General features: G+C 36.7%; 1 protein-coding gene across 6 annotated transcripts; it reads right to left on the bottom strand.

The window, feature by feature from the left end:
• Window positions 1–1073: 1073 nt before the first annotated feature.
• IL18R1 (interleukin 18 receptor 1) lies at window positions 1074–20355 on the bottom strand. 6 transcript variants are annotated; one of them, XM_090127857.1, is made up of 14 exons: window positions 20092–20355; window positions 19425–19560; window positions 18716–18803; window positions 18035–18218; window positions 17129–17247; window positions 15919–16159; window positions 11172–11349; window positions 10224–10377; window positions 9627–9689; window positions 8054–8210; window positions 7761–7894; window positions 6393–6554; window positions 5074–5232; window positions 1074–3636 (listed from the first exon to the last, which is right to left on the bottom strand). In XM_090127857.1, the coding sequence occupies exons 5-14, from the start codon at window positions 17175–17177 to the stop codon at window positions 3236–3238; spliced, it is 1698 nt and encodes a 565-aa protein (XP_089983983.1). In that variant the 5' UTR covers window positions 17178–17247; window positions 18035–18218; window positions 18716–18803; window positions 19425–19560; window positions 20092–20355; the 3' UTR covers window positions 1074–3235. The 6 variants fall into 6 exon arrangements, with proteins under 6 accessions (XP_089983983.1, XP_089983979.1, XP_031461042.2 ...); XM_090127853.1 differs by lacking the exon at window positions 20092–20355 and adding an exon at window positions 19957–20052; XM_031605182.2 differs by lacking the exon at window positions 20092–20355 and adding an exon at window positions 19639–19950.
• Between the last annotated feature and the right edge of the window lie 4054 nt (window positions 20356–24409).

Raw genomic sequence — 24409 nt, 5'->3', positions numbered from 1 at the left:
TTCTTCTCCCAAGTTTTCATCTCCAAAGTATGAGTTCCTTCTTTGTAGCTGATTTTTGTTGTTATTCCCTAGAGCAGTATCTTCCTTCAGTACTATAAATGTAATTATTCTTGATATACTACATTATAAGTCACAACACCCAGAGACATTGCTTTCACAGCTGAGCTGGATATTTAGGCTTTAATCTCCAAGTGAATACCTGGCTGCAGAAATGAGGAGTACCCCCTAATACAATATCCTACAAGAGCTGTCTCCTCAATGGAGATTCAGACTGCTCCTAGTATATAATGACAGCTCTTTGTGAACAGCACCAGTCACTAGTAAATTTGCTTTTTTTTTTTCTTCTTAAGTCAGATTTGTACAGCTTTACATAGTTTTAGATACACTTGTAGAACAGCATTCCTTTGCCACAGTCAGAAAACCTCAAACAGCTACATTTTTCCTGCACTGTACAGTCAATATTTTGTAACCACATATTAAAACGTCTCCAGCACGTGACTGGAACTGACTTAACTATGGTAGTTGCCAAAATAATTAGAACTATGAAATGTAAATCTGTGTCATAAATAACTTAGGCCATCAAAGTACTGTACTTTTAGTTCTGAATTTGATGAATAATACACAACAAATATATTACACTGGACTGCAGTGTATCTCACTTGTTGTACATACTATACCCCAGTAACAGAGGCCAAAAAGAAGATGAAACAATGCAATATAAGAGACAAATCCCCCTGATGAGCTGATTGCAATGAGCAAAACTCAAAAATGAGACTGCTGAGTTCTATCTGCACCTGTTTTCTCTGAAGTTCAGGAAATTTGGTGTATTGAACCACAGAAAATTTTCACGAGTTAGTCAAAACTGGAACAGATTATTGTGGAGTGTCTTTCAGTATTGTACCCAGTGTAGCTTTGGCTGTTGCAAAAAGCTTGGTAAATACTGTTTCACACAGACATTTTATCTAAATATAGCTACTAAATCAGAAAACCATTTCAGAAAAATCCCAATCACATTTTCTCTTTCAAAACACTGAATGCTCTTCAGATATACCACAAGCATCTCACTAGGAGGGCAACACTTGAAACATTTTATTAAACATACAAACACACAAAAAGATTTAAAGAGGTAAAGTTTCCCCCTTCCATGCAAGGTAGAACACAGTCAGTAATTTAAACGCGTACTGGTTCTAGAGTAACCTTCTCAAACATAAATTGAGGGACATGGATTAGTGGGCATGGTGGTGATGGGTCGATGTTTGGACTAGCTGTGCTTAGAGGTCTTCTCCAACCTTAATGATTCTATGATTTATCTTCATTCCTGTCAGTCTTTACTTTCTTCCAGTTTTTATGGTCTTTGCTGACATGAGGCATGAATCTACTGTTTTCTGGAGGTGATACTTAGAATACTAGACCATAATGCACAGATCAGATGCAAATTGCTTCTAGAGTTGACAAGACCAGCATAAAATAACCTTGCTCTGCACACGATAGGCTTGTGCCCAAGGGTTGGAGATCTCACTTTGGGGCTGACTTCAAAATTTCAATTTAATTTCTTGTTTTGTAAACATGCTACTGGTGGCTTCCTTCTGCACATATCTTCAGTTTATCTGCAACATAACCTGCAAATCTTCCTTCTGTCCTCCAGTCCTTCGACCTGAGACTAGTGGAAGAGACAGTATTTGTCCTGAAGCTTCAATACAGGCTCAAATATCTCCTCATTCATCCCTGCTTTGCAAGTTCTACCTTTTCTTCTGTGTCTTTAAAGAATGCAGAAGGCAATGGAAGAACAGAAATGCTCACAGGAAAATATTATTTATGGATATGAAATGAAATGTGGTGTCCATTTAGAAGGATCTCTTTTCTCTGCAGACTCAGATTTCTGCAGATTTGGTGCAGACATTGATGATAGCCATACAGGGTAGAATTCATTGACAACACTCATTAACCTTCTATATTTCCAGGCCCTTGCACACTGTAATACTGATACTATATAGGACAGTACCAACTTTTCCCAACACTTATGTTCATTAGACAAGAAGACTTCTTTGGCACCCTTTTTTTTTTTTCTTCCCTACATTGTGAATGACAGTAGTCAGGTACAGGATGGAATGGTAAAAAAATGCAGAGACTATGATTTCACAGTCAGTACCGATGAGACAAGAATCTTAAAGACTGCTATCTTACAACAGCTGTCTCCTTACTGATCCCATCTGCATTCTCCTCTGGAAAATTATTTATTCCAGAAGCTTGTTCCGATTCAGCTTGGTTTATTTACCTATTTTACAGTACAAAAGAGACACTGCTTGTGTAAAGTAGGTCTAACAACACTTCTGCTTATTCTTGCATATTTTTTCATTACTCAGAGTTTGATTTTTGCCACTTACTGCTGAGTAACTGCAGCAAAAACAGAAGCCACTTGTACAGAGGGAGAAATAAATTTTTATTAAGTGCAAAAAATGGTACAAAAATGCTAAAGGAATCACTGAAATGATCTCAAAACAACAATCATGTCAATTCACATAAAAATTGACACAAACATCATCAGAAAAACCAAAAGAACTACAGTCTATAAAAGCCTTACTAGTAGCCTCATTTCTCCAGAGAGTGGCAAACAGAAAGTAGGCATTTCTAAGCCTTGGTTCAAGTCAGCAATTTGGGACCTAAGAGCGATAAGAACTGCTGTTCTCCTTATGTATGCATAGTCCTATTTTCCCTTGTCTCCTTTTACCATGGCACACTACTCGGCAGTGAATACAGCCAGCCTGATTAAATCTGACTCCTTCTGTCTCTGCCTTTCTCCATGTTCACTTCTCTGCTCAGTGCTGCCCAAGGCCTGTCTGCCAAGCTTTCCAGAGTAGGAACCATTTGTTTTTACTTCCAAGCAGAATCCTTAGAAAATACCAAAACACAAAACCAAAAGCACCTAAGTATCAGAAATATGCAAGTTTAATGAACGTCATTCTACAAGTAGGAAAATGTGATATCAAAAGATTACACAATGAAGTTGTTGTGGAATAAGAGTTCAGCTCCTTATGCAGACTACTGAGGAAACATCCTTCGGGATATAATTTAGTATTGGAGTTAACATGATTCTAGCCAGTGTGGTGATTCTACATTCTTCTCAAATCTCAGACTGTTATGAACACTGTCTCTCAAAAGTAATTGCAGTTTGTGTTTTCTATTTGAATTTATTGAAGCTGGTAGCTTTCTGCAGCAAATTCCATCTCCAGAATTCCTATATGACTGTATTAAAGTCACAGCCTCCAGTCCACGGTCGAGTCCCTTCTGAACCTAGATCTAGATTCAGACAGTGTCCTTTGGTGTTTGACTTGGTAGGTTTTGCTGGCATTAGGTACCGAAGGTTCTTCCAAAATCTGGAATTCACAGGGAGAGATTTATCTTTTTTCCACTTCACTACCCTCTTTGATGGCAAAAGAGACAGCGATTCTGGCAAGAAATTGTAGTCACGTATAGGCATATACTCAATTAATATAATCTTCGTTTTCCTTTCTACTAGAGCTTTATGCAGTCCACTCTCAAGTTCATATATGGCTCTGTCAGAAATGTAGTTCTGGCTCAGTATAATGATTAATCTTCGGCTTTTGTCAATGAATGAATGGATATCATCAACAACAGCTGCAAATTAAAAAATAAATGTGTTATTAAACTAAATTGAAAGGGCAGGCACTGAACTGACTTCTCCTTTAACAATTGCACATGTACCAAAATGTTCTCCTTGTGAAGAACCATCTTGTTCTTAAGAATAGATTAATATTCATTACAGATAATAAATTTGTGAAAATAAGCTCTCCCATGGTCGAAGCTTAATCTCTGCAGCAGATAAAAATCTACTTAAAATTTCCAGCTATCTATCTGTAATCATACATACAGAAGGTGACAGTAAAATTTATTCTTCATCTACTGATGCCATTAGATTCCACACAAAGTCACCAACAGCCACCTCTCCCTGATTACTCAATAAACACCAGCTCACTCCTTTTCTTCCACTGAAATCCCAAATCTACTGCCGGTAATCCAAGGCTAAGAAGGCTAGCATGAGATGGTAGAATGAGTTTCAGCATTATCTCCACAACCATGAGGCAACAAGGTCTACAGAGCCTACAAATCTGGAAAACATGCCTCGTAGGGAAAGAGAAAGCAAACTGCAGAAGTAACCAAAGAAGAGAAAACTGAAAGGAGAAGGAGACTGGCAAGGCTACTGCAAATAGAAGGCTCCTGTAAATAGAAGGAAACAATCTGTTTTCTATATTCAGAATAGATCACACCAGAGAAAATGAAATAAACTACAACACTTGAAGGGAAGAATCAAGTTGAGCACATAGGAAAGCCTTTTTTATAATACTCAGAACTTATTGGGAAATTTGTGGTGTTACTCACAGGTTTGAATAATATGTCAGGAAAGGATATGTGGACAGAAGATCCTGTCTTGAAAAGGAGAGTGACTGAACTTACTGTTTTGAGATTTTAACATGAATCCTACCTCCCAAACAGGCCTTCAAATTTATGAATTAATTTTTTTGCAAACATCTGTAAAAGGCTATCTGCTCATAGGTCATTTAAAGAAACAAAATGTCATGCTTTCATGTATATTTTCCTACCCATTTGTCATCTATTGGATAAAAAAAAAAAAACCTGCCAAAACAAGGATAGAAACATATGAGTTACCTGAGAATACTTTTAATACCAGAACCATCAATTTCTCTGTGCAATAAATGTAAGTTAATTCACAGACACCTGCCCTCAGCAAAAGCAGAGAAAGGGCTCTACCATCATGAAGCACCTTATATTCTGTGTTCTCACCCTCTCTCCATGGCATCTTTTCCACCTATTTATCTTGACTGCCTAATTAAAGGTATATATGCAAGTGTATATGAATTTATAAAATTACATAAAATCAATAAAGTGTCTTCATGCTGCCTCTGTGAGCAAACATAGCCTATAGAAAATGAAAAGGTACGACTTCAATGTAAAGAACTTTGGATAGAATTCTTTCTTTAGCTTTGCATGAAAAGGGTGTGTTCATTTAATGTCAAGAATATTCAATATGCTTACCTCCTCCAGGAGATACATCTCTCTCAAATATACATAACTTGTACCCAAAGTTTTCTTCTAATATCGTTGGTAATATCCTCAAAGCAAATTCTCTCTCTTCTTTACTAGTAGAAACACAGTCTTTCAGGTAAGATACAAAAGCATCATATTCTTTTCCATCTGGAAACAAATCACCCATTTTTATCTTGTTGGCAAAGATTAGAAATAAACTATCTGATCCACCATTCTGGTTTACAAAATTAGGTTTCAGTTGCAAAGCATCTAGAAGCTTCTGCTCTTTTTTTTTCTTTTAAACAATAGATAACTCAAAAATTTGTATTTGGTTTTGTTTGCATTTTGCAAATATTTGAAAATAACATATCCATTTTCCATTATATTTTTAAATCAGATTAATTTAACCAGTTAATGTGATACTTACAATGATCAGAAAAAAAAGAAGGATTTTACTAAAGAATAATAGAAAAAAAATATGCTTATAACTTGATAAGAATATTAAATAAGTCACACTTATTTTACTCTTTGTCTAGTACTAACATGTAGGTCTGAAGAACAATAAAATAAGCCAGTTTATTATTTTAACGAGTTAAGAGTTACAAGAATATACCACATTTGGTTATGTACCAGGAAGCAATCTATAAGCATAAAATCAAATTAAGACCAATTCCAAAACTAGATTTACCACATTGATCAATCCCTAATTGAACCTTGCCACAAACAGCTGTCTGGATTGATACAAAACATATAGCTTTGCATCAACTATACTTCTTCCTTAGCATTAAACAGATAGATAAATAACTCTCACAGGAAACAATGACATTCACCCATGAAAACTGAGAAAACTCCAACCACTGCAGTTTATTCAAGCCAATTTAGAGTCTAGACTGCTACAGACAAAGAAGCATTTTAATAACAACCAGAAGAGCACCACTGAAGTGAAAACAAATTTCTACTGATCTATCACTTTGACAAGTGCAGAATGCTCACTGTGGATAGATACTTGTACATTTCTCCATCTATGCCAACATAGGTGATGCAGATCACTACAAAATAAAGCATACTTGAACAGCATCCAATTACGTCCCTCCTACTGCCTGCTCCAGAGGTAGCTTCTCTGTGCTTATCTGCTTTACTATTCCAAGAGGATAATATCATTTTAGCACCTATTATTATCTTTTATGTACTCTTTGCTCTTTCTACTCACAGAACTCCTGCATTTATTTTCCCACTTCCTCAAAGGTGGCCATTTTATAGAACATACTGGAAGCTATTTTTTTTTAAATCAATGCTCTACTTCAATGTCAGCATTAGCCAAGTCATACCTCCAGCAGTGTCATCTCTTTGGCTTATGTTCCTGTAGAATAGAACTAAGTCTACTCTGAACATCACACAGACAACTACCACAGCCATAGCAACACATGGAAACAGTACAGCAAGGATCATTCCAGTTGTAAATACGTGCATAGGCAGATCTCGGATGTTTCCTGTAAAAGAGAAACCCAAGAAATTATAGCCTTAACAAAGAGTATTATATGATAAAATTATGATAGCAAATACTCATGACATCTTAAAATCACCCAAACTGAAATGTTGATGTGAATCCTTTCCTGCTAATATTTCAGGCACACATGTATGCCATTGATCCTGAGACGAAGAACTGAAGAACATAGTTTACTCTAAAAACAACAAAATTAATCTTGTGTGCACACACACCCTAGATACACATAAATGAGTTTCATATGGGATCAATACTGAGATAAAACTCCTCAAAAATGTACAACATCCCAAACTGGAGAGCTATAGAAGGTCAACTGCTTTTTTGATGAATTCTCTTCAGGATCTTTATTGTTTCCTCTTATTTGCTACTCCTTTCTCAGCTCATCAATAACAGCACTTAATGTCCTTTTTAATCTTTTTTTTTTTTTTTAATTTCTGTGTCTACTCTCTTTCAAGCTTTTTTTTTTTGTGTTTATTTATTCTGTTATCCTTTTATTTTAAATTCCAAATATGTATTTAAATTCTAAATATGGATTAAATGTTTGTGAAGTCCTTTGTGAAAGCACTGTCATGTCATGCTCACTGTAGTCTGTACTTCATTTGATCTATTATCTGCTGCATATTTTAACATCAACTAGTCTATTTGCACACTTAACATTAAATATTTCCTCCAAATAAAGATTGGAAAGGTCTGAGATGGAAAAAAAAAAAAAAAGGGAGTGCCCATTTTTCAGGAATCTCCAAGCAGTCTAAACAATAAATATATAGTATTACCGTAAGGTAGAGGTCAGTTTTCCAGTGCTAGAGAGATAGAATCCCTGACAAGAGAGAGATCCTTGACCAGAATGCCCAAGGCATTAGTGGGAACATCAAAGACTGCCCTTTATAACAAACTACTACAAAGGGATTTGTCAGCCAGAGCTCAGCTCTGCTTCCCCAGGATGTACCCATGGCAGCAGTGGTTTTGCCCAGGGAGCCTCAAACAGCTGCTACAATCCCCACTGCCCCATCTCAGTGCAGAAGGAGTCACCTGGAGGTATGTTAAGCCCAGCATCAGAGGGGTCAAGGCCTTTGCAAGCATGCATGTGTGTCTGGACTGATATTCTGAAATCAGTGCTGTGCCACCATTGCCAAGGGGGCTGGCACAAATAATAATTAAAAATGAGAAACATGATTCATAGATTATACTGTACCTTTTTTCAGTTTCACTACTTTTATTTGCATTATTTCATCAGCTTGCAGTGTGCAGGTGAAATTGTGATGCAAGTCCTCCTCTCTTACTTTTTTAATCCGTAGAAGCCTTGTGATATAAAACTTGTTTCCCAAACTGCAATAAGGAATTATATTAGCAATACTATATGCATAGAAATCGACAATAAGTTGAGAAGCAGACTTTGAGGAAAAGGTTGTAGAAGAACCTCAGGCATTTTAATTAATTTTCAGTCCACAGCATATGACAGAAGATCAGTATTTTCTGGAAACCTACTGTGATTTTTTTAAATCTTCTTCACATATTGGTGGGTCAGCCTCAGGAATATCTGAACATTTTTTTGGAAATGTATCATTAAACCACCAGTAGAGGTTGGCATCTTCTTGTATATGATAACCCAAGAAACCTGTGCAGTTGAGTGTCTCTTCTTTACCTAAACGAAACATAACATAAGAAGATTTAATCAAAAGCAGCATTCACATTTACAGTGCAGCAAAATATGAGCTTTACAGGTCAGATATCCAAGTTGCTATCCTCCTTTCTGGACTTAATAGCCCTACCACAAAGTTTTATACATGTTCCATCTGCACTGTTGCACTCCATTGCAGAGTCAGATTATGTCAGATTAACTCCGTAACAGGCAGAAAAGTTCAAATAGATCAAAGACTTTAGTGAACTAAACTGCATGCTGCAGGAAGTGAAAAGAACAACTCACCAGTGCCCCAGGGCCAGGTAAGGGGAATTAAACCAACTGATGGGGATAACTAAACTGTATATAACAACACAAAGAAATAACAAAACCTACTATGGCTTGTGATGACCTCTCACAGAAGAAGCTGCCTTCTCTTCCAGTTGAACAGTTCAAGAATCTCTAAAGCAAGTCTAGCTGAAAGTATGCCAGCTTTAAATTTAGACCATCTGAATCCAAATCACAGTTGCACAGTTTGAAACATAGACCTAAACACTTATTATCAACTATGCAACTTGAGCCTTACTGTGCGCAACTGCTGTTTTCATGAAAATTTTATAGAACACTGTTTAAGCAACACAAGTTTTGAAAGTCCATGGACCAAATTCATCCAAATTTCCCTTCATTCTCCACCATGCCATAATGCTGAAGGTAAACCAACATCTGGTGCCGTGGCTGAGCAAATGAGATTCACATACGAGCAACAGAGGTGTTAACTAAGAATTTGCAAAATGGTGCAAAGGAAGACTGGGTAATGGAATGGGAGAAGCCCTCAGACACAGGACAGGAAACAGACAGACAAATTTATGTTCTTGAGAATTATATACAGTCTCAACAGGAAAATCTCAGATGGTTTCCAATACTGTGTGAATCCTACAGACCATGTTATCTAACCGCCAGCTAGGAACATGGTCAAGGATTCTTCGCAGCAGTAAGAGATCTGCTTTTATTGACAGGACTGTCATCCCTCAAATTTCACACTGCACTGCAGAGCAACGTCTTTGACTGTAACAGATATGAAAGGGATTACTTATTATTGTTGCTAATGAAAAAAACAACCAGACGCATTTCACACATTGTTCTGTGTTGTTTGCTGTCTAAAAATAAAGCCATGGAGGGCTGGTTTATCATTACCGCCACTTTTTCTTGATGGTCATAGCAACAACCTCCTCTTCTGCCTCTGCAAGGGTGAATTTAGAGTACTTGTAGATAGGTCATGGAATCCACTAGTGAAAACATAACCATTTGTGAAGACGTATTAGATCCAGCAGGGTATAGACAACTATTTCAGTTAAACTTAACCAGACCATCAGCCATAAAGAGCTCAGGATTAAAATATGTATACAAACATGTATAAAAATACTCATGTTAATTTCATACCTATTTCTGTTTGAATTTCTTCATTGCGTCCAACTATCTCCAAAGTTACAGTCTCTGGCGCATCTAAAAAATATATACATAAAGAAGTCTTGCTATTGAAGCTTTCTTACATTCTACAACAGTAAAAATGACACATTTCTGGAACTGATCACATAGATTCCTAATTCAAAGAGAAATATCTCAACCCATCATTATCAAGCAGTTAAAAAGCAGTATTTCCTGATGAATTTTCTGCATCTCAATACGTACAGAGAAGATAGTTTACAATGGTTGGAAGGGCTCTTTCCCCAGAATTTATAAGTTTGTATGACTTACAGCAATTAAAAAAAAAAAAAAAAAAAAAAAAAAAAGCCACCTAAAACTGCAGAGAAAACTTACTTAATTTTCCAAACTTGGTAATATGTGAATTTCTGCTTTTTATTTTTGAATTATTGCAAGATACGTCAGATTGCCAGATCTAATTACATCAAAATACTTATCAAGTAAGAATTGTAATTAAGAGATGATGAATGACATCCAATCATAAACAGATTTAGTAGGAAACATTTCTCACAGTGAAGTAAACAGAAAACATGCTTCAGTTTCAAGTTTTCTTACCTTCTTCTACTACCAGCCTAATTGTATTGGTGCTGTGGTATATCTTTCCGTCATGACTGATGGAAATTTTGCAGGTATATATACCAGAGTGCTGAACTGATAAAGTTTTAAAATCCAGTTCCCGTCCAGTTTCATTTTCATAGTTCTTACAGTCCTGCATCAATAAAGCAAGAAAATATTATACTGTATGAAACAAATATTCAACACCTTAAAAAAGACAAAAACGATCTTCAGAATGAAGAATCACTCTTGTACTATCTCAATAGCATTTACCTGACCCAAAGGAGGTGGGGCCCCAATTTCCAATTACTGTCATTTAAAGGCAACACCTGAACATCCAACTCACTAAAAGTTGAGAGCACTGCCTGAATTACCTGACATTATGAATGGTCAAAGTGGCGAGCAGGGGGCTTGCTAAAAATCTAATGGCTGATTATACCAACACTCCACAGTTACAGGTGCTTCATCTGTTGTCTATGCACCAGCAAAACTTCTCCAAAGATCAGATTTGCCTAAGTGACCAGAACTAAGTCTGATACACATTCTGTAAAACATGTTCAGAAACAGTAAAATTTTAAAGCTTCTCGATAACTTTACAGGCACATGTCAGCTGTTAAACAAATACTTGGCAATTCATTTAGTGTCAGGATGACACCTATACTGGCAAAACAGATAAACAAGCTAACAGACATGCACATCAGGTCTTCTTCCATTCTAAACTACCAGTAATTTCTGATTACAGGTATTATTTCTAACAAATTTGTGAGCAGAGAGAAACTTTATTCTGTGTATCTCTCTCTAAAGGCTTATTTCCACAATAATTTGGAAAATTAAAGCATTATTGGGTTTTTGATGGTTCTAAAAATCTCTATAATTCACTTTTCCTGCAATTAGATGTTCTACCTATAGATGTTCTATCTATAACCAATGCTTTGATTTTTTTATTACCTTATACCATGTTATGCTGTCATTTTCATTGACAGACAGATCATTGCATTTCAATGAATGACCAGTTCCAGCATTTTGAATTTCAGTTGTTAAATGATTTTGATTGAAACAGCTGCTTTGATTTCTTTCAAGTACATTCAAGGTCCACTTTTGAATTGTGAAATTTCGTTTTCCACTGCTGTGAAAAAAAGATTTGCAAAACCAGTTTTAAGAGCTTTTTAAAGGAATTCAGCTTAGCAAGCTACGTAACAAAATAAAAGTAAGTCCTTTAAGCTCTAATAGGTAAAAAATACATGTACTGTGAACTGATTATTTACATTCCCTTTATTACTTTTCTATTTCAAATGTGTTATTTCCCACACTAAAAAGGTTATCTAAACTAAATTACCTATCATAATGCATTTGACAATAAAATTATATCTATGAAATGTGACAACACTGTTCTTGTTCTGGTAGATATAGTTTGTACTACATCTACCAAAACAAGAAATCAAATATCTGTGGCATTGTACATAGTTAAATATGGAAATAAAAGAGTTTAAGTAGCTTGAATCAGCTATTGCTCTTGCAGGTTTAATTTCCCATGCTTTGATAAGGTCTAAAGTAGTAACTGAGAAATCTATTTATTATAAAAATATTTAAAATAAAATAGGCAACTCTGGTTTTGTTCACAAAGTCCCATTTTTTTCATTGTTTAATACTGTGCGGATAATCACCAAAATTTTGAAAATGTTTCTAAACTCTGCAAGTCTCATGAATTACTGAATCACGAATTTAAGCACGTCTGCAGAAGAAAGCATTTTGGAAAGGTTTAATCTCATTTTCAACATAGTCTCCACTGAACAGAGCTCTACAGTTTGCTGGCCACCACAGGTGGATAGAAGAGCCAGCAACTCTTCTTCTAAAGCAGTTTCATTGCATCTCATATCTATAAAAGGAAATGTAAATATGCAGTAAAAATGCCTCTGTTAAATCTCTAGAAGCTGATCGTAACCATCCAGATATCTACTATATTCTACTTGCGTTTTTCTCTAAAGATTATAGCTGTAATATTCCTTGCTGAGCTGTTATATTTCTATCACTTGTGATAGTTTTGGGGCATACACAACAAATTCTGGCTTAACAAACTTTCCACCTTACCCATCACACCCACAGAAAAGGAACAAAAACTAGCTTGACTCAGGAAATCATACAGGGAACTGAAAGCCCTTAGGGCATATAATCCAATTTTACCATAAAGACTGCATACATACACAGTTCTAAGCTATTTCAGTGCAACAATCCAGTGTTAAGTCAGTATTTCAATCTACAAAACAAAACTGACACTCAGCCTTCAATACAATATTATCTCTACATGTGTGCATTCCCACTGCTTTCAACAGCTCTGAGAATCTTAAAAATAAGCAGTGTTAGGAACTTATTACACATCAGGTGTCTGTCATGAATCTCCACACACTAATTTTTTTCAGGAACCTTTATTTCAAGGTCACTAGTACAGAGCCACAAGATGACCTGCTTTCTCGTTGGTTTCTTTGTTGTTGTTATTTTTTTCTTTGCCAACCACAGGAAATAGGTATAAAAACCACACAAACTGGAGATCTTGCCAAAAATGTTCAACACAGATTTCTGCTTATCACTCCCACATCCAGTGCCTATGAAGTCCTTTATGTTCAAGAGATGTTGCTGAAGATGGACACACACAGACTTTCAGGCGATGTCCATTAATTCCTAAATTATGTCCTCAGTCTACTGCACTAATAAATGTGCAAACACATCAACATATACATCTTTGGCTATATACACTATGTCTCAGCAGAACTGCTGAATTAGAAAACTTCTGATTATTCTTTAAGTCAAAAATAAGTGGATAACACAACATACGTACACTGTTACAATAGTTTCGCCTCTCTCTCCTTGCACATTGTCAGTTGCAACAGAGCAGGAAATAATTAATTAGCTTGCAAAATATGAATACTGTGTTGTCACATAGTTCCTGAAATCCTGCAGTGAATTTGATTGACACTTTGGTCAGTTAAAACTGTTTACCTATGCAGCTAAAAAATCTTTTCCCATATACCTTAAAATCCTCATATCTGAATTATTTATTACTAATTATTAATTAATTATCAAACAGATAAGTGAAAATATGCTTAGTTCGTTTACTTTTAAACCAAAATTTTAGCGTAATATAAATGTTCTGAAACAAACTTCATTCTGACAATCTTATTAAATCTTAAACCAATTCAGTAGCCCACAATAATCCACAGTTCTTCAATGTCAATTAACTCCTGAAAGTCCTCCTTCACCGCAGAAAACTGATTCTGCAAATAGTCTTCAACTGCTCTGAGTATGCTTTCCTATACTGAGAACTATCAGAAAAACTAATCCCAAGATACAGTGAAAATCCTATTAAAAAAAAAAAAAAACAAACACAAAACTTATTGTTCCAATAGCCTTCATTCTAATCTTAAATACAAACGAACAAACAAACAAACCTGAATATCTGTATGAAGAAATTCTAAATAAATAAATAAATAACTTAAAAATTGTTTCAGGGTGGCCAAAATATTTCCTTTTAATTCAGAAACTTTTTTTTCATAAATAAAAATGCTTTCTTCTATAACACATTTTTCAAAGGTAGTATCATAATACAACGTTTTAGAAAATGAAAAAAGGTTTCATAGCAAAATCAAAACTCAACTGCAAATGAATACTTCGATAAAATCAAAAACTTTCTTCTGAGTTTCCTTCTTAGATACATCAGTTAATCACAAAGGATCACTGCTGTGTAATCACAAATTTCACAAAGGATCACTTCTGTGTTTTTGAACAAATAATCATTTTAACAAACAATATTCTAATAATTTTATTCGGGATCTTTTTCCATCACCTCCATCTCAGACATGTATTCATTTTATACAATTGATGCAATGTACCTGTAGGTTTACTATCATTACTGCAACTCCTCAAAGTTTTTACAGCTGTGTTACCACACATTTCCTCTCCAGTGAGCTTAAAATCTCCTTTGGTAGTATTGTGGTTCAGGTATGCTGCTAATTCCATGCCAAAACAAGCCAGAGCATGATTTTACAGCATTATTTAGGTGCTGGCTGTAGAGCAAGATGTTAGATTTAATAACATTTTAGAACCATATTTAGTGAAGTTACTGTATGGATGACTGCTCAAGGCCATTAATAAAATAATAAAATTTTGTGGCAAGTCCAGATTTGATATGAAAAGTATAGGTCTACCAACAAGCCAAGTAGTATCTAATCTCCGTATACCACAACTGATCAGTTTGCTTTTTACCTCTGCTAATGTAGACATATACCTGTACTCAGTAATATGCTAAATCTGTACTACTTTGAAGAACAAAGTAGCCAGGTTACCACTGTCATCATCCCTAAAGCCAATTCTCTTCAGACTGGGTTCAACACACACTAGAAAAATATTTCTCAAACTTTATGTACTAGTTGGAGAAAGAACAGTTTGCCATTAAAAGGAAATCTCTTAAAAACAAAAGAAATATTCATGTGTATCTTTGTTCTACTTACAGATTTCTCATTTACAATATTCAGCATTTCAGATACGGTGACTCAATTAAAAAAAAACAGCCATACATGGAAAAGTATAACATGAAGTTTTCATCTTCTGTGTTAACTTGAACTTTAACTAAGTAACAAGTTAACAATTAAAATCTATATAATATTATGCTATCAAATGTCTGTCTGCAATGTTGCTGGAGAAATGCTGGATAGCATTTCACAGTATTTGCAGAACTATAATGAAACAGCATCCTTTATGAGCCAAGAAAGAATCTTAAAAAGATTACTTCAGCAACAGCACAAATCATTACATGCAAACTAATATAAAATGAATTATGACTTCAGTTGTAAATCCTGAAGTGCAGTTGTGGTGCAGGTTTGTCTTAAGAGCTCCTGCAACAAATCTAATCCTTTGGTCATTCTTCATGGTCTGATAAGGAATACCACAATCACTTGAGGCCCGACCTCACTTCCCCTTTTGACTTATGATGTTCTATGGTGGTAAGAAATTAAATCCAATTATTTTCTTTGCTCCATGAACAGCTCCAGGTATGCAAAGCTTTGCACAGAAACCAGAGTTCAACTATGCTGCTGTTACTTCATTCCACATTTAATCAGCAGGCATCGCAGCACGAGCTCCACTTAACACAGTAAGAACAGGTTTGGTGTAGAGAACAAGCAAATTATAGAATCAAAGAATAGTCTGGGTTGGAAGGGACCATAAAGATGATCTATTTCCAATCACCCTGCTGTGGGCAGGGTTGCCATCCACTAGATCGGGTTGCTGAAAGCCCCATCTGACCTGGCTTAAACCACTTTCAAAGATAGGACAACCACCACTTCTCTGAGCAATCTGTTCCATTGCCTCACTACCCTCATAGTGAAGAATTACTTCCTAAAAATGTTTCCTTTTACTTGGCAGTTGACAGGAGTGTCTGTACCTCCTTATGCTTAGGGAATTAGCCATATAGCAGCAAAAATGCTACCTGTTTTATCCAATCTTTGAATATCTGCCTACAGCTATTTGCATGTATTGTAGGTCCCTCTGGGTGGTGACTGAGAAACTGTGACACCACAATTAATGCAGTTCTCCACACTTCCTTTGTATGGATACCACAAACAATACAAAGCAAGACAAAGAAATTACTACATTCATAGATAATGGCAAAGGCAGGATGCTCATCCACTCGCTGTGTACCCACCTTTGAGTGACAAAGTAATTCCCAGAGTCATCAAGTTCAGCTGGCCAAAACTCCAGAAAATTCATTTGGGATACAATTCTGTGTGTTTCCTTTATTCGCTTCTGCATTCCAGCACTTTCTTTGTACCAGTTTATTGTGTATTCTTCTTTCCAAGAATGTTGTAGTTTTGATTCAGGAAAACAAAGGTAAAAATACTCCCCTTCTAGTACATCAATGGAGGCACGAAGAGGACACAGCTTCTCTTCAGAGAAAGAGGGAAAAAGGCGTAATACTCTTTCAGAAAATAATATCAGCTTGACTTTAAAGTGATCTGCTGCACAGCAGGTCTTTTATAAAATGACTTATTATTTATTTTTTTTTTTAGCAGAGTAGAATGACAGAATTTATTTGCTCCAACAAAATCTATTTCTGTCTATCTTACTGAACCAAAACTAGAAGACATACAAGGATAAAAAAAAAAAAAAGGACATTTCCCTAAAATTCTTTCATGTGGGTCCAAAATGGGCACAGATGGCAGAATTTGGCCTCAGCTGCCACAAACAGAAAATTTATTCATATGATTGGACTTGACAAAGATAGCTAATCCTCAGAACTGATCAACTGCCATAAAAGCAGTCTGTGAATTAATGTGTACATTTCATTCTTAATTAATGTCCAATAATTACATGCTAAAATTTCTTTAAAACTTCGTATCTTTAGAAAATTTATCTCCAAACAAGGTTCTGTGTGAAAAATCTGGTCTCAAAGTCTGCTTTTCTAATCAAATTTTCCAAACGTACTTTTGCATGTGAAAGTCATATGAAATACAGAAAAAGAACCCTGGTCTAGCACAAATAGTCAAGAATAAATAAGCTTTCAACCCCTATTTGTCCTAGAGATTGTCTTTCTCTAGCTGTTATTGATACTACACTTCTGAATGCCACAGAGTCAGGATCATTTTCCTCTTTGCTGCAGCTCTCCATACAACCATGCTCCCATTCAATAGAACCAGGGGTCTCTAGCCATCTTCACCTCTAGTGTACTTACTTCATAATTTTGTTACTATAAATGAGATTTCCAAAGTCTGGAGCTAGGCTGAAACTGAAAAAAAGTTTAAGATGTTGTTCTTAAATGCAAAGTACAAAAACTTCAGTCTGAAAAACTGTCAAGACGTCCTATATTTGGCAAATATTTTGAAGGTTCTACTGTTGAAATGAGGATTTATACTTACCTGTGGCTGTTTCAGTGATAAAAATTAACAAAAAAACCATGAGATTCATTTCCTTGAGTTACTTCTCACTTTTTCTCCAGAAAAAATGAAACTGAGTTCTTCTCGGTCACACTGAAAGCCTAAGGAAAATAGACTCACAGTTCATCACAAGTGCAATGAAACAGACCTCTCTGAGCACTGTGAGAAGCGCAACTAATGCCCATTATTGAAGAGGGCCTTTCAAATGGAAAGTTACTCATTTTTACCATAACTGGTATTCTGAGGTAATGTTTTTCTACACAAGTTTTATTTCAAATTCAGAAAACAATGACGGGTTTCCTTCCTCCATTTTCAAGATCACTTAATGTCCTTTGTATTCCTGATTAAACTGACAGTCTTTGAGGAACATCTACACTTGGATTCCAATCCAGTACAGTGTTTTGTGGTGGTTTTTTTTTCCTACAAAGAGTATGGTATTTGCAAGACAAGACCTTACAGAAACACAGCTAATAAATTCCCTTATTTTCCAGGAGAATAGCAAAACATTGATAGATCAGACATTCAGGTGTCTTTTTAGACTGCTGGAAAACAGTGAAATCTATAATTTTGTCTTACATTTTAATCTGTTGAGCAAGTACGTACCAACTGAGAATGCTAATGTTTTCATCTGGGGGCAAACAAGGGCGGAGCCAGTCCTATGACCATGCTTCAGTTCTGCTTACAAGGCAGAAAGCATAGATGCTGATTTCAACCAATACAAATGCCCTTAGTCATCAGCCTAGTCATCAACCTGAACATGCACGTACAAATATGACGCACTCAAGAGAGATTTTTCACCCACAGCTATCAAAAGTAATCTCTTTGAGCATCCCATTTATTTGTCTTTTCAACCTAAAACTTCTGCAATTTGAGAAGATACATACTTACTGTTGTAAGACACTCGTCTGAAATTTACAGCCAGAAACTTCCCGTGATATAAAGAAGCAGGATGAAGTAGACTATTGCATTTCAAGTAATACTCCAGAATGACATCAAGACATGTAGCTGCTCTCCCCTCATGTAGCTGCTCTCCCTTCAACTCATTACAAGTGTGCCTTCATCCCATAAATGACTGTAAGAAAATGAAAGAACTATTTCACATCCCTTTTTTTCAGACTGACTGGTAGACAGATCCCAATTTAGAAAGCAGCAGAGAGTTGGGTGCTGAATACTGTAACAAGCAACTTTAAGGGGCCATGCACTCAGATCTGGTTTTGGTTCCTTTCTGTACATGGAGAATCAAACTATTATATTTTATAGGAAAAAAAAAGAAGGGTCTCTCTGTCTTGAATTTTCTTTTCGTTTTCATCCTTTCACATCTACAACAAATACAATTGTCACAGACAGTGAAACCATGATCCACTATATTAAGATAAAATTACATATCATCAGATTTTAAATTCCATTCTTCATTGGCACATCACATCACCACAAAATTGATGTTTTGACAAATGCACAGTATAGCCTTGAGTCTTGGAACAGAGATTAAAGAACAAAGTCTGATCCAAGCTACTTAGTAATAACTGGGTTTGAGATACCTGACTACAAGTAACAAGTAAAATACACCACCTTAGACTTCATCTTATGCTGCTGTTGGACCTGATGAGTTTGTCCAGGCTAGAAGTATTTTTACTTGAGCCATATGGTTGGAAGTACTCTTCAGTGAAACACCAGGGAGGAAAAAAAAAATGAAATAATTTAGGTAAAATTCAACTACAATAAATATTCTTCAAGGAACAGAATAAGGTCTTTAATTTTCTGAAAGGAATGGGGAGATAATATAAGGAAAATGATTATCTTTCTCAGGAGTACAAAAATATTCAAAGAGCAAAATAGCAGAGGATGAGAGATTCAAAGACAAAAGTTAAAAACGACACAAAGTTGTCTGTAAGGTGTCTAAAGGAGCAGCAGCTTCAAGCATGTTTTTCAAATTTCCCACATGTTTAAAGCTACAGCTGGATTTCCAATTATAAAAACAGTTCTTAGAATCATTGTGCCATCTTGAACACATTAAAATCTTAAAGCAAACTTGAGCATTTCAAATTGTGCAGACTGCATTAACTCTACGTTATGAAGTACACAGGCTGATACACTGAGATGTTTTGGTCATGTAACTCATTTTGATAAACACTTTTGGAAACTGGAATTCGTCACCCGAAGGATTGTGGCATTCTTAAAACAAAAGCAAAACAAACAGCAACAACAAAACAGACCCTTCTGAACCTCAGACTGTTTGAACAAATGTCTGGTGGGCCAGTGAGGAGACCACTAAGCTCACCTGTTTCAGGAAGGCTTTTTGGGGAATGTCAGTCTCTTTCACGCGTGACTATATAGCGCCACAATTCACATAGGATTCATGAAGAGAAAGGATTTAGCAAGCAGTTATCAGAACCTTGGTAGGTCTAAACACCATTCTGTCAAAAAAAAAAAAAAAGATATCGGTTAAAACGAAAATCCACCTAAATTTCCAAACAAGGTAAGTGTTTACTCACGACGCAGGTTGACAGTGGATGCAGAGATAACCTTCCAAACGGCAGGCAGTTACAGGCTACACTCACAAACCTTCTGAATTCAGCACTGAAACACAGTGATCTCGCAGTGAGTCAATACGAAAACAGCCCAGACTGAGAAACCTCCCGAAAAAGCAAGAGTGGAATTATCACTTTTTTTTTTTTTTTTTAAACTGTTGAACACAGGGAGGAGAATGGAAAAGGCAGAAGTGAGATTTTCACTTTTACTTGTATCGCTCGGAAAAGTACCAGCAATTTCTGAACGTGAACTCTTCTAAAGGAAGCATTTGACAAACTCACCCTACCCGCCAGGAGCCCGCGCAGCACCGCCCCTTCCTGCGTGGGGCAGCGGAGCCTGGCAGGAGGCGGGCACCTCCCGGTTGAATTGGAAGGCAGCGGCCGGGGCAGGGGCTGTGGGTTGTGGGCTGGGATTACCTGGCTTGGAGAGCGCTCCCAGCTACCAGCTGCTGCGAGGTGAAACCTGGAGGTGGGCCCTCGCCTGCAATTGGGGCGAGACGGGCTGTGTCAGGAGAGAGGGGATTCCCTCTCACAGCCTTTACGGGAGGGGAGGGTGCAAGGTGATGGATTCGGTGCTTTTGGGTGGAAACACCTCTTCCTCTGCTCTTTTGCTGAAGGCTTGTGGCAGGACTGTGTTCTGAGAAGTGTGATGAAAGTAGGATGGAGCTTCAAGAGTGTGCATATCAGGCTAAAAATAGCAGCTTCTATCTCTGCTACGACTTCCATCCCCCCTCAGTGGCCAATTGAGGATGAGAGTGTGCTAAGAGATAAACAATGAAGCTGATATGCTGCAAAAAGATATAAAAAAACACGAAGCCTGACAAATTACAATCTGCAGGAAAAGGCAAAATGTACTCCTGTACAAGATTCTCCTGATTTCAGAGCTGTTCCTTCTGTCCCAGTGTCCCCTTTGGGGGTGGAATGACGCAAGGTTTCGAGACACAAAACATCTCTTAATTCCATTCCTCTGAAAGGAGCATGCACCCCTAAGCAAGCCTCATGCCAACAGCTGACTCTTTCTAGGCCAGATGCTCATCTGTTGAAACTATGGTTCCATCGAGGATTTCTGAAAGCTGTGTTTCATGTTTAAGTGTTGTTCCTGCATGAGTGTCAGCACTGTTTACTTCACACCAATAGTTTGTCTGATACGTACTGAGTGATGACTTGATCTGCTTCTAAAGGAAGTCATTTTGACTTCAGCAGAAACAAATTCATCCCGTCGGGATTTCCTTTTTTGTATTACACTGCTCATCTTCAGAAACCTATCTGGTAACAGCCTCCCTATTTCTGTTTTTATTACTTTTTAGCCTTTTTACAGAATTTCCCAGTAATGACAGGAGATGTCACTGTGAAAGTGAAAGGGGTAAGTTACTCTAAACAGGGAGGGTTTCCACAGAGCTGGCATTTTGCAGATTTTGCTGCTGAGATGAAGCTGAGAAACTCTGCAGAATTTTGCTGTCTCACCTCATTAGTTTTCCTCATCAGACATTAAGACAATCTATATATAAACACAATCAGACTGTTAGACAATGTAAATCAGAACTTTAGGAAAGTCAGCTGAGAATCTGACCCACTGTAATTACTTCTAAATGTGCATACAATATTTCACAGTGTTTGTTGTTCTTAAGGCTCAGTGCTTGATTTTAAAACTTAAAAGAAATATACCGTAACATACATATACTGTAATAATTTTACATTTTACAGCATATACTGATAATGATTTTAAATGAGTCTGAAAGCAGTTTAGCAGACTAGGAACTGGTAAAGTTAAATGTCATCAGCTATTTACTTTGACAGGATAAAACTTGATAGTGATGGTTCAGATACTTCTGTTTTATTCACTTTGTACAACAGTATTTTCCATGAGTTGTTCTCATATTCATTTGCTTTTGAAATACTCTGAAGTTTCTGAACTTTCAGCTGCATTGTGGAAAGCTCTGCATTTCACCTAATGTCGTAGCTAGCTTTCTGTGTTTTGTGAATGGACACATAATCAACCCTACAGTTTTTCAGTACAATTTTTAATGGAGAAGTAATAGGTTTGTAATAGCAAAGTAACTCAGCTGTGAAAATAACTACAGCTCAGTGTGGCATGGTGAAAATGCCATGATGAAAATGGAAGTTCACGCTGATATTGAAAATAAATTTTTCTGTGAAGCTCCACCAACGAGTCAGCCCTAGCTGATTACCCTTTTCCATCCACCACACATTACGAAAGCGCTAACTGAAACTGTGAAACCGATCCTTTGATAAAGAGCAACACATCCAGCTCTTGTAACCACAGACTAAGGTTGTTCTTTCTTCTAACTGGTAGCACTTTTAAGCTTACTTCTGCCATCTCTGCACATGAGCTACATTAATTCTTAGCTGAGCATTAAGTTATATTCCAACATTTTTTTTATCATTACCTATCCCTCATGTCAAAAAGCAGGTTCCCAACTGATCATATATCTGCAGGAGCCTCGTAAGTTTTTCAGAAGTTTTAGAATATGCAGGCTGCATGTTTTTCAAACTTCCACAGCTTCTATGGACAGCATTTGACCATCTGTCAGTGAAAACTTTCTCCTAATTTCTAATAGAAATTTCCCATGTTCTAAGTTATCATTTGCTTTTTTTTTTTTATCCCATTCCTATGGTCCTTTGAGAAGATCTGGCTCCATCATTTTTCTCTACCTTTCATACAGATTCCTGTAAACAGAAATATGAGATCTTGTTCTCTCCTTCAACATCCTGTGCTCTTGGAGGTGTTTCCCTGCACTCACTCCAGTATGTCAGCAGTTGTCCTTCTTTGTCACAAAGCACACTATTGACTCAAATTCACCTCAGTGTCCATCGGGACCTACAGTCTTTACAGCAAAGCTGCTTTGTACTGAGTTGATCCCTGGGCTGTATTGCTGAGTGGGAATTTTCCAACATAGACACAGCACTTTGCGTGTTTCTTGGGTTGAACCTTGTTGATATCACTGTTCTGTTGTAATGCAAAATAGCAGCCCTGATCTCCAATGGGTCAATAATCTCTTCTTGGATTCATTTTATGTCTGAAAATCTGTTTATATGATGATCTGTTCCATTTCCAAGGTCATTCATAAGGAGACTCAAGAGTATTAGTACCAAAATTAGGTCCCAAAGGATGACACCAATAATTTAATGTGAGCTGAAGTTTGTGTGCTGATCACGATCTCTTGATCCAGCATAAGATTTCATCCCACTGTTTTTCCACTCACTGTCCACTTACCTGTATATCACAAACTGAGTACTTGTCAAAGCCTTTCGCAGCTCAAGAGAGCAGCATCCAGTGTTCTCTCATTGCTCACATTGTGGCTGGAGATGGATGTTATCCCCTAAATCCATACTCTCTCTTCCTTGAGATCTTCCATTTCAATATTTTGAAAGGAATATTGCTTCATAATCTTCCAGAGGCAAAGATCTGTAAAGGCTAGAAATAGTTTTATGGAATAGATCTATTCCTGACACACTAAAGGATCAGGAACAAGTATAATTTTTCAACAGAATATATCAGTTTTACAAATGCATAGAAATATAGAACGTCTTGGGTTGGAAGAGACCTCAAAGATCACCTGCTTCCAACTCCCTCCTGTGGGCAAGGTTGACAGCGACCAAATCAGGCTCTAGATCAGGTTGCTCAGAGCCTCATTCATCCTGGTAATGAATATCTTCAAGGAGAGGGCATCCACAACTTCTCTGGGCAGTCTGTGCTAGCACCTCACCACTTCCTCAGTGAAAAATTTCCCAGTTTCACTCTCTCAGTAAAAAATATTATCATCCAAATATAATTTTGTCTGAACACTTCACACAAAGGACAAATGTATATGTATATGTATATGTATATGTATATGTATATGTATATGTATATGTATATGTATATGTATATGTAACTACATTCTAATTGCTGTCTGCAGATCGCAGAGTGGCAGAATCACAGTATGGCTGAGGCTAGCAGGATCTTCTGGGTCCAACCCCTGCTCAAACAAGGCCAGCCAGAACAGGAGGCGTATGACCATGTCCAAACTGAATTATCTCCAAAAATGGAATTTCCACAGCCTCTCAGAGAGCCCTATGCCGGTGCTCAGACACCACACAGTTATTATAGTTTATATTGACAGGAGCTTGGAAGTTACCAAGATCTTCACCGCTGACATCAAGAAGTGAACAAAGTCAAAGCTCATTCCTGATTATTACATGTCACATGCCAAAAAGACTCTTCTGTTCTTTTAAAACATAAGAGGGTCAGCACCGAATTCTCAGTGTCAGATTCTGAGCTGAGGTATGAGTACCAGGACATTATGTATGTACACCCTGAAAATTTCACTGTGTCTATTTCTAACAGTATTTAACTGATTTCTAGTTCTCCACAATCTTTTGGTAACTGTTCATCCACTAGATGTCGTACTGACTCTTCTCTATTAATAAATGAAAGCAAATTGGTTTCCTGATTCACTTTTTCAGTAGTACCAAGAATAGGGAAGCATAGAGCAGAAGCTAAAGGGCATTAAATCTCTAAGTGAAATTTCTAATTCTACAACAAATTTTTTTGCTGTTTAGTTTAAGTTTTGAGCATCCAAAGGTTTATGAGCTTTTTATAGAGACATAAGAGATTTTTACACAGCGCACACTTCCTTTTCATTATTCCAGATTGCCTGGTGTAGTTTCTATGTATCCAAGACAATATGAAATATAAAAATGCCAATTTAGCTACTCACTAGTTGTGTGTGTT

The sequence above is a fragment of the Phasianus colchicus genome, chromosome 1 (assembly GCF_987193195.1).
Source record: "Phasianus colchicus chromosome 1, bPhaCol1.hap1.1, whole genome shotgun sequence".
Lineage (NCBI taxonomy): Eukaryota > Metazoa > Chordata > Aves > Galliformes > Phasianidae > Phasianus > Phasianus colchicus.
This window is presented reverse-complemented; position numbering and strand designations above follow the sequence as displayed.

Bases quoted from the DNA above. Each gene is read 5' to 3' on its own strand.
- IL18R1 (XM_090127857.1), bottom strand. From the start codon at position 17,177: ATGAATCTCATGGTTTTTTTGTTAATTTTTATCACTGAAACAGCCACA. The intron at 7,895-8,053 runs GTAGGTTTCCAG...TCCTTATTGCAG, and splicing joins GAAGATTTAAAAAAATCACA to TTTGGGAAACAAGTTTTATA. The intron at 3,637-5,073 runs GTAAGCATATTG...TTTAATTTGCAG, and splicing joins AGATGTATCTCCTGGAGGAG to CTGTTGTTGATGATATCCAT.